The sequence below is a fragment of the Aspergillus brasiliensis genome, assembly GCF_001889945.1.
Source record: "Aspergillus brasiliensis CBS 101740 unplaced genomic scaffold ASPBRscaffold_4, whole genome shotgun sequence".
NCBI lineage: Eukaryota > Fungi > Ascomycota > Eurotiomycetes > Eurotiales > Aspergillaceae > Aspergillus > Aspergillus brasiliensis.
Genome location: NW_027137445.1, coordinates 1,015,965 through 1,030,531, shown reverse-complemented (window position 1 = coordinate 1,030,531; position 14,567 = coordinate 1,015,965). Strand labels below are relative to the sequence as shown.

General features: G+C 49.6%; 2 protein-coding genes across 2 annotated transcripts; both read left to right on the top strand.

Annotated features, from left to right (window-relative positions):
• The first annotated feature begins 939 nt into the window (after positions 1–939).
• On the top strand, positions 940–2,738 carry ASPBRDRAFT_73815 (MFS transporter). The gene is made up of 2 exons (XM_067629228.1): positions 940–2,317; positions 2,370–2,738. The coding sequence occupies exons 1-2, from the start codon at positions 1,005–1,007 to the stop codon at positions 2,659–2,661; spliced, it is 1,605 nt and encodes a 534-aa protein (XP_067480663.1). The 5' UTR covers positions 940–1,004; the 3' UTR covers positions 2,662–2,738.
• Positions 2,739–4,253: 1,515 nt separating this feature from the next.
• On the top strand, positions 4,254–14,427 carry ASPBRDRAFT_503222 (uncharacterized protein). The gene is made up of 5 exons (XM_067626519.1): positions 4,254–4,380; positions 4,451–4,818; positions 4,870–12,587; positions 12,653–13,425; positions 13,482–14,427. The coding sequence occupies exons 2-5, from the start codon at positions 4,484–4,486 to the stop codon at positions 14,184–14,186; spliced, it is 9,531 nt and encodes a 3,176-aa protein (XP_067480662.1). The 5' UTR covers positions 4,254–4,380; positions 4,451–4,483; the 3' UTR covers positions 14,187–14,427.
• The last annotated feature ends 140 nt before the right edge of the window (positions 14,428–14,567 follow it).

Here is a 14,567-nt window from a genome sequence, read left to right as displayed (position 1 = left end):
TTATCGTCCCAATATCTCCTCTGAGAATTCCACATTGTGGCTGCGACTATCAATTCTTCTGTGAAAGCAAGTTCTGTAAAGAGCCGATGGTGTCGATCGATACTCACAAAGACTGTTCGTTTTTGCTGCTTTGGAAGGGCTAACTGAAATACTCCACAAAGCTCAATATGTATCTCGGGCGGGGAAGTACCGATAAGTATGGGAAATTCAATTGGAAGTAGAAGATGGACTTGGCAACAGCAATGGCACCGCCCAGCAATTATATGTAGCATAAGAGTTACATTTTTGCTTACATGTTCACATGCATAATTAGTGTGCAATGGCAGTAGTAGTGTAGTTATTCTGAACGTGGTAGCAGGGTAAGGAGACATCAAGATACCCCGTCGGGATTAGCGTGGGCACAGCCCTGCGGGATGCATCATGCATAGGTAGGGTAGGATTCAGGATGCCAGACTGCAGTTGATTTTAGCTATCAAGTGCTTTCAAGAGGATCTACAATGTGAGCCCCAAGAGTATCTGGCTCTCAACTACTTGGTATTTAGCAGCAACAACTAGTGTGACGGGTAAACTCTTCCCTCCTATTGAGCCACTGTCAACCACGAAGTAGATTGATGCTTCGCAACCTCACTCCAGTTCGGGCCCGGTATGGGAAAATCCTATCTTATCGGCATGCCGCTCGGAGGATTTTGGTTGATCTGCTTTCTTTTTCTCATGTTATCTATGGTTCCTGGCTGCTACTCCCGACGGATCAGTCTCGCTTCCGACGGGATGCGTACCTTAATCCGCCCCAATGACCTCAATCTGGCTCAGCATTAACGAATCGAAATGCAGGGCTACGCAACTGTGGCGACGAGGTGGGTCTATGGGGGACAACATAGGGACTGGTATCTAGATTCTTCATCGACCATTATATTTCCTTCGTATATAATGTACGTGGTCCCCGAGCCTGGCCGCTCGGCCGCATTCTCGCGCTCGAAATACTCCCTATGCGGAGGTGATTGAAAATGTCGTCGGACACCGCAGAGAACAACAGCCGTTGGGAGCAACCCTTAGATGGGTCAACGCCATACGACTCTGAATCCAATCTCAGTCGCGGCGACTTGCAGCAAAAGCCGTCCAATCCAGACGACGAAGATCCTGAAGCGCTGACTCGGCTCGAGACAGCTCAGTCGGCCGTCAAGCCCCCATCCGAGCTATGGAAGGAGATCATCTTCATTGCTGTCGTCTGCATGGCTCAATTCATGACACAAGCCGGTCTATGCATGTCCATTGCCCCAGCTCACATCATCGGCGCCAGCTTTGGCACCACTAACGCAGGCCAGCTCAGTTGGTTCGCCGCAGCCTACAGCTTGACTGTCGGGACCTTCATCCTGGTCGCTGGTCGGCTCGGAGATGTTTATGGCCATCGACTCATGTTCATTATCGGCTTCTCCTGGTTCGGGCTCTGGTCTCTCCTGGCCGGGTTCAGTGTTTGGTCGAACAAAGTCTTCTTTGATTGCTGTCGAGCGTTGCAAGGAATTGGTCCCGCTATGTTACTCCCAAACGCCATCGCCATCCTGGGGCGTGCCTATCCTCCTGGTCTGCGCAAGGAGATGATATTCAGCTGCTTTGGAGCCACAGCCCCGGGTGGGTTTATCGTTGGAGGTGTCTTCTCCTCCATCTTTGCCCAGCTTGTTTGGTGGCCGTGGGCATACTGGGTCATGGGCATGGTATGTTTTGTACTGGCTGTACTCGGTATCCTCGTCATACCGGTCACCCATCGCCCAAAATTCAAGGACGACATGACGGCCTGGGTGCGGCTGGATGGTTTCGGCGCCATCACCGGTATCTCGGCTCTGGTTCTCATCAACTTCGCCTGGAACCAGGCTGCCTTGGTAGGATGGCAGACAGCATACACCTATGCCCTTCTCATCGTCGGGTTTCTCTTCTTCGGCGTCTTCGTTTTCGTCGAACGCGCGGCCCCGTGCCCCTTGATCCCGCGATCAGTTCTCTCCGGTGATCTGGCCTGGGTGCTCGGGTGCATTGCGGCGGGTTGGTCTAGCTTTGGGATTATCATCTACTACTTCTACCAGTTCATGGAGGTGATTAAGGGCGACTCGCCATTGCTCGCGACCGCTAAATGGTCTGCCGCGGCGCCATCTGGTGCCGTTGCTGCGCTGGTCACGGGCTTCTTGCTGGGAAAGCTACCACCTAGCGTGATCATGTTCTTCGCCATGTGCTTCTTTACTGCTGGCCAGGCCATTTTCGCCACAGTACCTGTGCATCAGACGTACTGGGCGCAGGCGTTTGTCGTTAGCCTAATTACATCGTGGGGAATGTATGTATCATGTCCACTCATTGACTTGCATTACGATACTAACTGATTTCAGGGACATGTCCTTCCCATCAGGAACACTTATTCTAAGCAACTCGATGCACCATCACCACCAGGGCCTGGCGGCATCGCTTGTCACGACTACCGTCAATTATTTCATCTCGCTGGGACTGGGTTTCGCCGGTACTGTGGAGTCGAATGTCAACGATGGCGGGAAGGACGCCCTGAGGGGCTACCGCGGTGCGCTTTATCTTGGTATAGGACTTGCTGGGCTGGGGATGGTGACTTCTATTTGCTTTATGTCGGTAAGCTGGAGACGTCATCTTATGAAAAAGGAGTGGGTGTGAGGCGGCAATCCTTACTGATCATGATAGATAGCGTGAGTGCGGAGGCTGCTCATTTTGAGCTTGGCTTGTGTGCATTCTCGAGATTGTGCTTTAGTTTTATACCCTACATAGATGAGATACTGTCTTCACTATCACATGTTAATAAGAAGCGTGTTGATTCGAACCGCGATCTCCCTAGTATGAGCATAATCCGTGTGAGCGCATCCCCCAACGTGCCTATAGCAGGCTGAAATCCCGTGGTGCTTGTGGACTGTGCTGCACTGTGCCCAGAGAGGAAGGTAGGCCGGCTAGGCTGGCCTTGATAGCTATGTTGGCTCAGGAAGAAGTTCTGTTGGTAGAGCAATGCCCGAGGAGAAATTGTAGTAGATCCTGGATACTGGCTGTGACGCCGTCTTGGAATGTATATCCTATAAGGCTCTGGCGGATGCTTCGGGCCCGAGACGTTGACTGTATGGCTAGCCAATTAGATTGCCCCCGAACTGTTGTCCGTCACTGTTGGGATCTATAGGTCACTTAGTTGTACTTGATTGGGAATCCTTGTTATATGGTTGGAGCAGAATTCATTTAGGACTTTGGCGCCGTACTGTGAACCAAATATTAGGACACCCTTCAAGCATTTGGCTGCCTTGTTGGCAGAACACGGAATGTGCATAGTCCTCGACCGCGCCTTCCTAACAAGCGGCGACGCGCATCACCTGATTGTAGCCGCACGACTTGTACAACTTGAATCCACGCCTGGCATCTTCGCGTTGCTCAATTCCATCCCAATGATCATTGATTACAGTATAAAGACCACTACGCTGAGATTTTTAACCATCACCTACTCTTGAGAATTGGCATCTCTCAAGTAAATCCCTCACCGGCCCTTCAGCTGAGCTAATTCAACTGAGCTGGATGTGATATGGAAGTGATCGTGGCGTAGTCGGCGCTACGGAGATTTGCATCATCGGATCCTATCATTTGTCTAATGAGTTATATGAGTATGCGTACTCACATTGTATAGTGGAAGGATGAGCCACTAATCTCGTGGAATAGCTGCCCCTCACACTACTAGGCACTGGCGCTGCAAGGCTCCGTTCAAAAACGAAGCTGTCTTGTTAACCTTTCACGTCATTGGCCCAGATTTGCTGATAGGTGAGAGATGCTCCAGAGCATGTGAATAAAAGTCATTATATGATGCTGCAATGATGCACTTGATTAGCCGCGGGGCAGTGACTCCCGGCTCCGGAACTATCTATAATCAATGATCGACTATGACCTATTAGGATGGGGTCACGATCCCAGTCCAAATTTCCAACAATATCAGTAGCATCGATGATGGTCAGCCAACAGCATGCTGGACAGCTAATCACTTACTGCACTGTAATGTTTTGTGGAGGCCAGCACCCCAACTTCTACTCACATGCAAGTGAATCTATGACCACTTCATGACAGGGGTACTGAAAGAAATTTCCAACAAATTTGACTGCAGTGAATTCACTCGACGAAGGGATACCGGTACGGATCAACACTGCGACTACCACTCAGAAAAAGGCTGCCAGAGTCACAGCAACCCATGATACACTGCCACATCACTCCAGCCTGCTTTCAGCCTGGACGCATCTATCTGGAAAAGATAACCAGACAGAAGCTTCACCATTTGCTGACATCTAGAGAAGGCTGGATCGGTAGGGGCCGCTGTATGACTTGCTAACAGGTATTGGATCACCGAACCAGGAGGTAAGTTGGCCTTTCGCACCTATTTAACACTGCCCGCGATCCTGGTTTCCATCTAACAACAATCATTCAGACCTTCCGCAGTACCATACTACTGTCACCAAGGATGTCTGATACTCAGACTCTCAAGGACGTGTTCAATCACATTGCCTTTCCTCCCAAGCTTCCTGGCAGAAAGGACCTGAAGCCGGAAAAGGTAGAACGCGACCTGGTTATTCGCTTGCGTCATGCAGTCGAGATCCTCCATAACGTTGCAGATGACGCTTCAAAGCCCGTGTGGCAGTCTATTACTGCAACGCTCGACACATGCAACGCAGTGAATGAGAATGGAATGGTGAACAAGGTCGCCCTGCTTGACGCGTTGGGTAGAGTTCTTTCAGGGGAAGCTGTCATCGTGCATGTCGGAGAGCAGAACGCGGCACTCCTTATTCGAATGCCACAGTAGGTCTCATCTAAGAATTATGCATACTGTTACTGACAATCTGTTATCAGGAGTGGGAATCATGTGGTTATTGAGGCATTTGAAACATCACCAAGCGCAGAGCAAACTCTTGCCGCCTCTAGCTTACAATGGACGTTCCCGGGAACGGCGGTATCCCTGCCCGTCGAAGAGTTCACAAACCCGACCTTCCAAGCCTCTCTTACAGACTTCCTTGAGAGGACGAGCACCGAAGAGCTGGAGCAGTTCGCAGCCAAAGCAAGGAAAGCTGGGAAGGAGGTGGTTGAGAGACGCGACACGGCCGACCCAGCCATCATTACAGACTTCTTGATAACACTGCTCGGGGTGAACGGTAGACATATTTGCCCACCAGCATTACAAAAGCGTGTCAAGGATGACGTATGCTGGGACAATGCTGAGCTTCCCTGGCGGCGAAGTCCGTTCTGGCTTACGCTTCGAGTTTCTATTCAGCGATTGCTGTATCTACATCTGGGAAGCGACATAGGTCGCCTGCAGTACAAGTTCCTGCTCTGCATTGTACTGGCACAACTACTTGGGAACCTCGTTGACAGGAGGGTACTGGAACCCGAGCAATGGTGCTGGCTAAATACCAAATTGTGCCGCCGGCTAGCCAAGCTGGAAACAGAAAGGCAAACTTCCTCAGCAGCAGTGAGAACTCTACATGCACACCTTTCCCGGGACCTGGATCCTATTTGTCAACAGTACGTCACTGCCGCGAGAAATGCCGTGAATGTTGAATGGGAAGCATTCAAAAAGCGTACTAAGCGCAAGATACCGCATCTGCCACCGTATGCGCAGGATGGAGACTGTTATCTAAGTTTACCCAACAGCATTTCCTATCTCGAAAAGGTCCTGGGTCTTTCTCGGACTTCCGTCCGCAGACCTCTGAATGTGATCTCAGCAGATTTAGTCGAAACGATTGGAAAAGCCACTGACGATCAATTTGTATCGCTTGCTCAACAATACTCAGCAATTGCCAAAGCAGAGCTTGATATCGAGCTGGGAGATGAGCAGAACGCGAAGTCCAAGGAGGAAAGCGCAGAGCTTTGTATTAGAATCGCCCACCAGATGGAACGTTACCTGGATCTTGTAGGACAGTCTCACGAGCAAGATCAAGAACAAATGAGTGTTTTGATTCTGAATGTTTTCGAACTATGGGTCGCCATGGACAAATGTGCCACAGTTGCATACCCTCTGCTCTGCGAGTACCATCCCGCTTTCTGTCCCGAGCTGTTGGATGTTATACTTTTGTCACGGCTCAGTGATTTGGAACGCTTGAACAAGATCCAGACGTACCTCCAAGACCGCTGCACTGCAGCTTCAAGGGGCGAGATGACAATTTTCACTAATCCATCCCCCGAGTGCTTTGCCGACCGCTTTTTGGAACTCCCGATCGGTAGAGACCTAGCTCAACTGCAAGAGAATATTGAAGCCGCGTCTGCTGCTGCTCGGAATAGAAAGGAGTCAGAACTGACAGATGTCAATGAAGAGTTTAAGTCGCTGACGGAGGCAAAAGATGATAGCGTTTGTACCCAGCGGAGATACAGCGATGGTACTCATGACATCCGAGGATGCAGGCACTGCTATTATATCCGCAGCCGTCGGCGTTTGAAGATCGCCGTTCATGAGGATTACTTGCCAACAGATTATAGAATGTATGAGAAAAGGGCTATAGTGTTTGAGCTCGGGATCCCCAAGGCGTTCGCCGCGTACCGAAGTGCGACTTGGACCATCGTCAACCGGATCGGACCGGCAAAAGATGCAAGAGGTGCAGATTTGCCCGAGTTACTGCTCCGGGACTACACGCCACTTTCAAAGTACATGAAGACAAAATCCAGTGGCGGCCTATCTCTTGCATCGCGTACAAAATCTCATCTGGGCACCCATTACAAATGGAAAGTCTTGCCCGCGTCAACGAAAAATGTCCTGCGTGAATCTGGACTGAATTTCTTCTATTATGATTCTGACCGTAGAATATGGGTCAACGACAAGCCCGAACCACTGACGTTCGCACACCATTTCGTTATCTCTTTACCTCCAGACCTTCCCTTCGCGGCATTCTACTCTTCGTCCAGCTTTACACCCGATGGTCAGGGTCCATCTTCTTATGAGGCCATTGCGAACCTGCGCGAATGTCCACCGACAGTGACGGTACACGAGTTTTTGGCTCACCAGACTTTGATGTCTGGTAAGTATCGTCGGTGGTTATCAATCCTTACTGAACTTGGATCTTCAAATGTCAATTTTAGTTCGCTGGATGCGATGGCCTTGTTGCGTCACCTTGCTTTGCAAGTCGGTCCTAGGTCACAGGATGATGATCCCCTACGCGTGGTACACGATGTTTTCAATGATCTTGGGTTCTGTCGACGGCTAATTGAGCAAATCGACCAACACGCTTCCAGGATAGCCCCAAACTGGCGTGAAGTGATGTATATGGAAACTTTGCTTACCTTGGCTATCCAAGTATACAATCTCGGCTGCCAAGCGTCGAGAGCAGAAGCGGAACCTTTGCTACTGAAGATACGCGACACCACGCTGAATTGGATCAACCACCTACGAACAGAGACCCGAAGCGCCTTGGAAGTTGACGTTGCAGAAAGAGCAGCTCGCTACTGTGTTCTTGCCGCTTTGCTGTGTCGACGCACTTTCTTGCCGCTAGCTGATGTCGGTCACGCTTTGAACTCGGAGAGTTTCCAGTGCTTCATTGAGGCTACACTGGCCATGCAGGAGAGTGTGGTTGTCGATATGAAAACATTCGATGGATTTACGCGCAACATATTGGTGCGTGACATGAAAGCGTCAGTTCGACTTCAACCAATTGTGCAACGGGCAGTCAAGTTGCATCCTGAAAGTATCACTTCTGCTATTAACAATGTATGGCCTACAAGCACAGTCAGGAACTTTACCTCATGGAGTACTTTACCGCAAGCACATGATCTGTGGGTCACTGCTGAATCTATGGCTACTGAGCATACGGTACCGCAGGTCTTTCACCTTCATCTCATGGAAGGCCACCTTCTTATAGATGGAAAACCGTTGGGGAAGCTCCCAGCTGATATCCGCGACTCAGAAACACTGAAAGAACTACTAGGTAACCAGAGACTGACTGCATATCCTTCAGATCGGCCTGGAATGAGTTACACTTTGACAATCGATAAAGAAGGCCATCAGATTCATTTGGGACGCCGGGGCCAAGACTTGATAATCCAGGCGACGGTGAATGGTAAAGTTTTGGAGCATGTTCCACGAACAACCTTTGGAGAAGAGCAAAACGCAGACTTGCCTATACCGCTGGTTCGTGATTGTGTGCACTGGCTTGATCTGGGAAGTGGGATACTCGAGGCTCGACGCATGCCGGTTATTTGGAGGATGAGACCTGGAAATTGGAAAGTAAACATCCGGACTCGGAAGGCGCTGCGTAGTACGTCTACTTTGGTCGATCCATTTTGTCAACTAGCCACGACGGTTGCGAGGATATTCCTTCACTTCGAGGAACCTTCGATGTTGACTATTTATCAACCGTATAGGGGAACGCTTTCCGTTGAGCTGAAGCGCATGAACCTCCGCTTCCATGTGAACGAGAAGAGAAAGCTCCTGAAATGCGAACAACTGGGCGCTGAGATTGACCCTGATCAAGATGCCGGCACGTTCTACGGGTTAGAAAGCATGCTGGTCCTTCGAAATGTTCACAACCGCTCACAGCGCAGTATAATAACACCGCTAGGAAGGAAACGCTGTCGACGATTCGGCATACATGTGCAAGTGCGCAATGACAATGACGGAGACTATGGAAGGTACATGATAGATCATGTTCTTGGTCGGGTTCATGGCCCTACTGAGCCGCTGCTGCTGTACACCTTGGCAGAACTACACGCGCTTACATCCTTCGTCATTCCTGACCCCCTCACGAACAGAACCGGAACAGAAGAAGCGCTATCTATTCTACAATCAGCCTATTCGCAGCCGTGGATTCCTGTGGACTCGGGTGTCATAAATATGTTGCAAGACATCTCGCATCTCACTCCACTGCGACAGTATTATCCGAAGGGGTCAAAACGCCTACAACTTGTCAAATGGAACGAAAATGCGACGATATCAATGCAGCATGAGGCATATAGGCCAGTGGTCGATTCAATTTTGACAAGGTCCCACAGGCTTTCACTGTTCCAAAGCGATGGAACCCACCAGCAGCCTCAAAAAGCCACGAACGAAAGACACCTTAGCGAAAGGGCCCGCTGGCGCCGATCCTTGTACGAACGTCCAGGCGCATCGTGTCAGCCCACAATTGAAGTCTCCGATACACCTTACTTCGCACGAGGGAAACCTTCTACGTCTAGGCGCAATTACAATGTCCGAGAGATTGTGAGTCTACTCCGAGAGCGACCTCCCGTGATTCGAACTACACAGAGGCTTGCGAGTTTCCTGGAAAGATGGCCTTACATTGGTGGCTTCACCGTCAAGTTTGCTTCAATTTCTATCCAAGAGATTTTGTCATTGGACCTAGCAGTTGAATGGGGCGTGTTGGTGCGCTTCTGCAAAGAGTGTAAGCCTCAGGATGCGTACCGCCTCATGTTCCATTTAGGCCTGATCTCATACAACAACACCGTGAATATGGATATGATAAGGGTTTTGGCCGCCTTTTTTATACTGTCTGACTTGAGGGGATTAGAGTTGCCTTCTTATCCTTCTTTTGAAGGCTTTCCAGATGATGGTCCCCCTGACGTCGAGACACTGATAACGCTGGTACAACCATTTTGCAAGCAATACCAGAGCCCAGTCGTCCAGAAGAAAAGCCTTCAGAAGAATAGCCAAACGCAGTATAGGGAAGTTGTTGAACGTGCTAACCATGAGGCACAATGCATGGCAGAGAGCAAGCTGTTCGCTTTGTCCCTCCTTAAGGAATGGCCTTGTTCCCACCCATCAGCCAGCGGCTTCTCAGGAACACTGCTAAATGCCGATAGTGCTATCGAAGAAGTTAGTTCGGATTGGCTGCGACGTTATAAGAACCTCCAACTGTCAGGGCTGGTCAAGGATGTTCAGAAAGTTCTGAATGCTTATGGTGCACCTGCAAACAGTTACGAAACCCCTCTCACTACACACCGGCCTGAACAGGTCTGGCGTCAACCAAGAACCATTTCGGGAGTCACATTACAGTTAGGTCAAGACCTCATTTGCAAGCCAGGCCCAGATATTGTACCAAGCTCAAACTTTCCCGCACCTATGACGAAGGTGGAGACCGCACATCATACTCCCTCATCAGTCAGTAAGGGAACGAGAGATGCCGAAATCATCGAGCTTGAGGGAATAGCGCGCCGAATCACGAATTCAGACTGCTCGGTCAGGTCAACCTATGGCCAGGATTTGCAGCTGAGTATTGCTGCCCTCCGGAAGAAGGAAGAGCAGTCAATGGGACCACGTACAGCGGTAACAACCTATCTAAAGGAAGTGGCCAGGTACGACGAAGAGATTAGGAATGCTCACTCTGTTGTGAGGCAGCGTTACCATCAAATCTGTAGTACACTTTCTGCTGGCGACACCAGATTCCTTTGGTTGCAACAAGGAAACATTTGGCCGTGCATCACCCCGAGGACCATCCTGGAACAACTTCGAACAACCGCATCCAACAAATTTGGGCCAAATATGAAACAAGCCTTGATTTCATATGGCCTTGCAATCGTTAATTTACAACGCCTGGTTCGTATGAAAGAGTTGTTCGCAAAAGGCGACCAAAGCAGGCTTGAGCAAGAGCGACGTTGTCCATCTCATGCTTTATGGGACTACATGGAGTATCCGGATTGGATTCTGCTTGAAATCGATGCAAACATGCAGATTCGCCCAGAGCAAGTAACTGTAGCACTAGAGATGGTTTCTCCCACCTCAGGCTCCAATTCTGTTCTACAGATGAACATGGGCCAAGGAAAGACTTCGGTCATCATGCCAATGGTCGCATGCGCCTTGGCTAACAGTGACAATCTTGTGAGACTTTTGGTGCCCAAGGCTCTTACGACGCAGACTGCACAGGTTCTTCAGGACCGGCTAGGAGGTCTTGTTGGCCGGGAGCTTATGCATCTTCCCTTCTCACGGCGCACTCCTACAACCATGGAGTTAATTCGAGAATACCGCTCCCTTCATGAAATGATGAGTAGCAGAGCAGGCATAGTTCTGGGTGTTCCTGAGCATGCACTGTCATTTAAATTGAGTGGTCTGCAAAGAGTCTCCGATTTGAAACTTGCTGAGTCTGCTGAAATGATTATGATCCAGGATTGGATTGATCGTATTGGCCGTGATGTCCTTGACGAGTGTGACTACACATTGGCTGTTAAAACACAGCTTATCTATCCAAGCGGCTCGCAACTAGCTGTGGATGGGTATCCCGATCGTTGGGAAGTTATTATGGCTGTCCTAGGCCTGGTAGCTCAACATGTCCGTGACCTGGCTTCTGCCTTTCCTCAGAGTATCGATGTAGTTGAAAGGCCATTCTCCTCCTTTCCACTCGTGTTCCTACTAAGACAGGATGTGGAGGTTGCACTCAACGAACGTATTGTGCAAGATATCTGTTCCGGTCAAGGCTCTATTCTTCCAGTTCAGGGCTGGGGTGCTAGGGAGCAGGAACTGATAAAGCAGTTTATTTCGCAGGAGGAAACGGACTCCTCGGCCACTCATTCGATTCAGAGCCTACTTCAAGATGCTCCTAAAGCATGCAAACGGGCGTATCTGTTGCGCGGCCTGATTGTTCACCGAATAATATTGTTGTGTCTGAAGAAGAGATGGAATGTTCAGTATGGACTGCATCCAAAGCGCGACCCTATGGCTGTGCCTTTCCAAGCAAAGGGGGTCCCGTCCGATTATGCGGAATGGGGCCATCCGGATGTCGCTATTTTATTCACATGTCTCGCCTTCTATCATCAGGGCTTGAGCCAAGAGCAATGCCGTCGGTGCCTCCAGGCTGCACTCAAGTCGGATGATCCTGCAACGGAGTACGATCGCTGGATGCAGACATCAACAGACCTCCCCGAAGCGTTGCGGCACTGGAACCTCATCAATGTGGATGACCAAGGCCAAGTAGCCGAATTTTGGTATCATATGCGATTTTCAATGGTTGTAATCAACTATTTTTTGAAATATTTTGTCTTTCCTGTCCATGCGAAGCAATTCGCGATCAAGCTTCAGACCTCGGGATGGGATGTCCCATTCAATAATTCTGGCGTGGTTGCCAAACGAAAATGTACCGGGCTGACGACCGGCTTCAGTGGGACCAATGACAATCGCAGACTATTGCCGTTGAATATTGAGCAACATGACTTGCCGGAACTGTTGCACACTAATGCTGAAGTTCTTACTTACCTGCTGCAGAACAGAAATAGGGAGTACCGACACGCTTTTACAAATGGGAGACGGGTGTCTGAAGCTGAACTTCTATCCAATTTGGCGGACAGCAGGATCCGAGTCCTCATCGATGCTGGCGCTTTCATCTTGGAGATGGATAACCTGACTTTGGTGAAGACATGGCTGGAGAAAGATACTGAACCACAAGCTGCAGTATATTTTGGCACTGACAATAAGCCTTGGGTTTGGTACAGAATAGGAAGAAAGGCACCACTTCTTGCCACACCATATGCCGATAATCTGCACAATTGCCTTATCTATCTTGATGAGGCTCATACTCGAGGCACCGACCTTAAACTTCCTGCTGATGCCAAGGGGGCCCTGACACTGGGACTCAACCAGACCAAAGATCATACTGTACAAGGTAGGTTCTCAATTGCTCCGCATTGTATTAGTAGTACGGAACTTACTCCTTATTATCACCTACAGCGGCCATGAGGCTTCGTCAGCTGGGCACAACGCAGTCTATTATTTTCATCGCACCTCCCGAGGTCCACCAGAGTATCTTGGATGTCAGCCAGAAGAGCCATGATTACAAAATTGATTCATCTGACGTGGTCTATTGGCTTCTTCATCAGACATGCGCAAGTAATGCCGAGCTAGAGCCACTGTTCCACGCCCAGGGGATTGATTTCTGCCGCCGTATCCAAGCCGCATCGGAATTTCCAGATTTCATCGAAAACAAGAAGCATCGTGACGGCTACATGGCAGTTTTGCAGCAGCCTGAGCAACAGAGCCTAGAGGAGATGTATAAGCCGCGTTGTTGTGTCGCCAGTAATGAAGGAAGAAGATCGACGACCAATTCATCGCCGGCAACCGGTAAGATAGCTAGGTTCTTGGAACAACTTCACCACAGACGGCATCAATCCCGCCTCCTCCGGAGCACAGTTACCAGTTCGGCTTTAGAGGAGGTTGAACAGGAACGCGAGGTCGCTTATGAGATCGAGGATGAGAGGGAGGTGCAACGCCCACAGAGACTGCAAGCTTACGGATTCCCTGGGCTACATCCAGCCTTGTCCCATTTTGCCAAGACTGGTCAGCTGAAAGACTTTGGAGCACGTACTGCGGCAAGCGTGCTTCAGGAAACTCAGCTTTCATCGAAATTCAAAATCAAGGACAGCGATCTACTGCATCATTTGCTCGTGTCTGTTGAGTTTACGAGGACTGTCAAATCGAAACATAAGACAGGCGATGAGTTCATGGTAAGCATGCTGCATATGACATTTAGCATGTTTTCATCGACTGACACCATTTACAGCGTCCCGTAAACTGGGTACTTTGCAACACAGAGAAGGAGATAGCAATCGTTACCATCCCCGAAGAGGCAGAGGAACTGATTCCAATTCTCCGTACCTGCGCTGCTCCGTCAACGCACCTCATCACATACGCAGCACCAGTGACGAGGCGTATGTTGCATTTCGAGCAACTAGACTACTATACGATTCCACCTCTCTCTTCATCACATGATCTGCCGTCATGGCTGTCCTTCGAGCTTGGAATACTCGCCGGGCGGTTGTACTTCGGATACACCGAGTACGAAGGGATAACAGAACAGCTACAGCTAGGCCCTGAATGGGTAGATGCCAGCAACCCTGTCTCACGAGTTTTGATAAACAAGATGAGTTTCATGCAAGAGTGGCTAGGCCTTCGCCGGCAAGGCCAAGATATTTCTCATACACCAATGGGTTACATATGCCAGCGGAGGCCTCTTCGTGTCGATCATCCTTTCTTCGCTAAGCCGAACACAAAAGACGGTACCGGCCAAATAATTCGGTCTTCGAGATATACGACTGAAGCCAAGGAAGAGGAGTATTACGATAGCGACGGGGATGAAGGGGCTGATTACGTAGTAGTTGAAGACGAGACATTTGAGGATGGCCATGAGGAGTATGAGGATGTTGGTGAGCACGAAGATGAGAAGAGTGAAGAGGATGTCGAGAATTGCGAGGATCGCGAGATTTAATCTAGCAGTCCCAAACATTGAAGTGGGGTCCATCTTTGTGATCTGCTCTGATCTAGCCTATGGGGGGATCTATGTCTGCTTCACCTGTGCCAGATTCAGATGTGCTTCCTTTGCTCTGTATCATGACTGGACTAGTTAGCAAACGTGGTTGAGGCATTGAGTGACTAGACTAGACTAGACTGAGACAACATAAGAGCCTATAGTAGCGCAGGGGGAACTTGCTACAATCCTACAGTTCAACATACTCTAGTAAGCATCAGTAAGATGTAGTAATCTACACCCGAGTCCGATTAAATTGAACTCCATTACAACAAGCATCGCACAACAGTCGATCGAGCATACAGCCAAAGATTCATCCAGTTTGACTTCCCATATCAGACA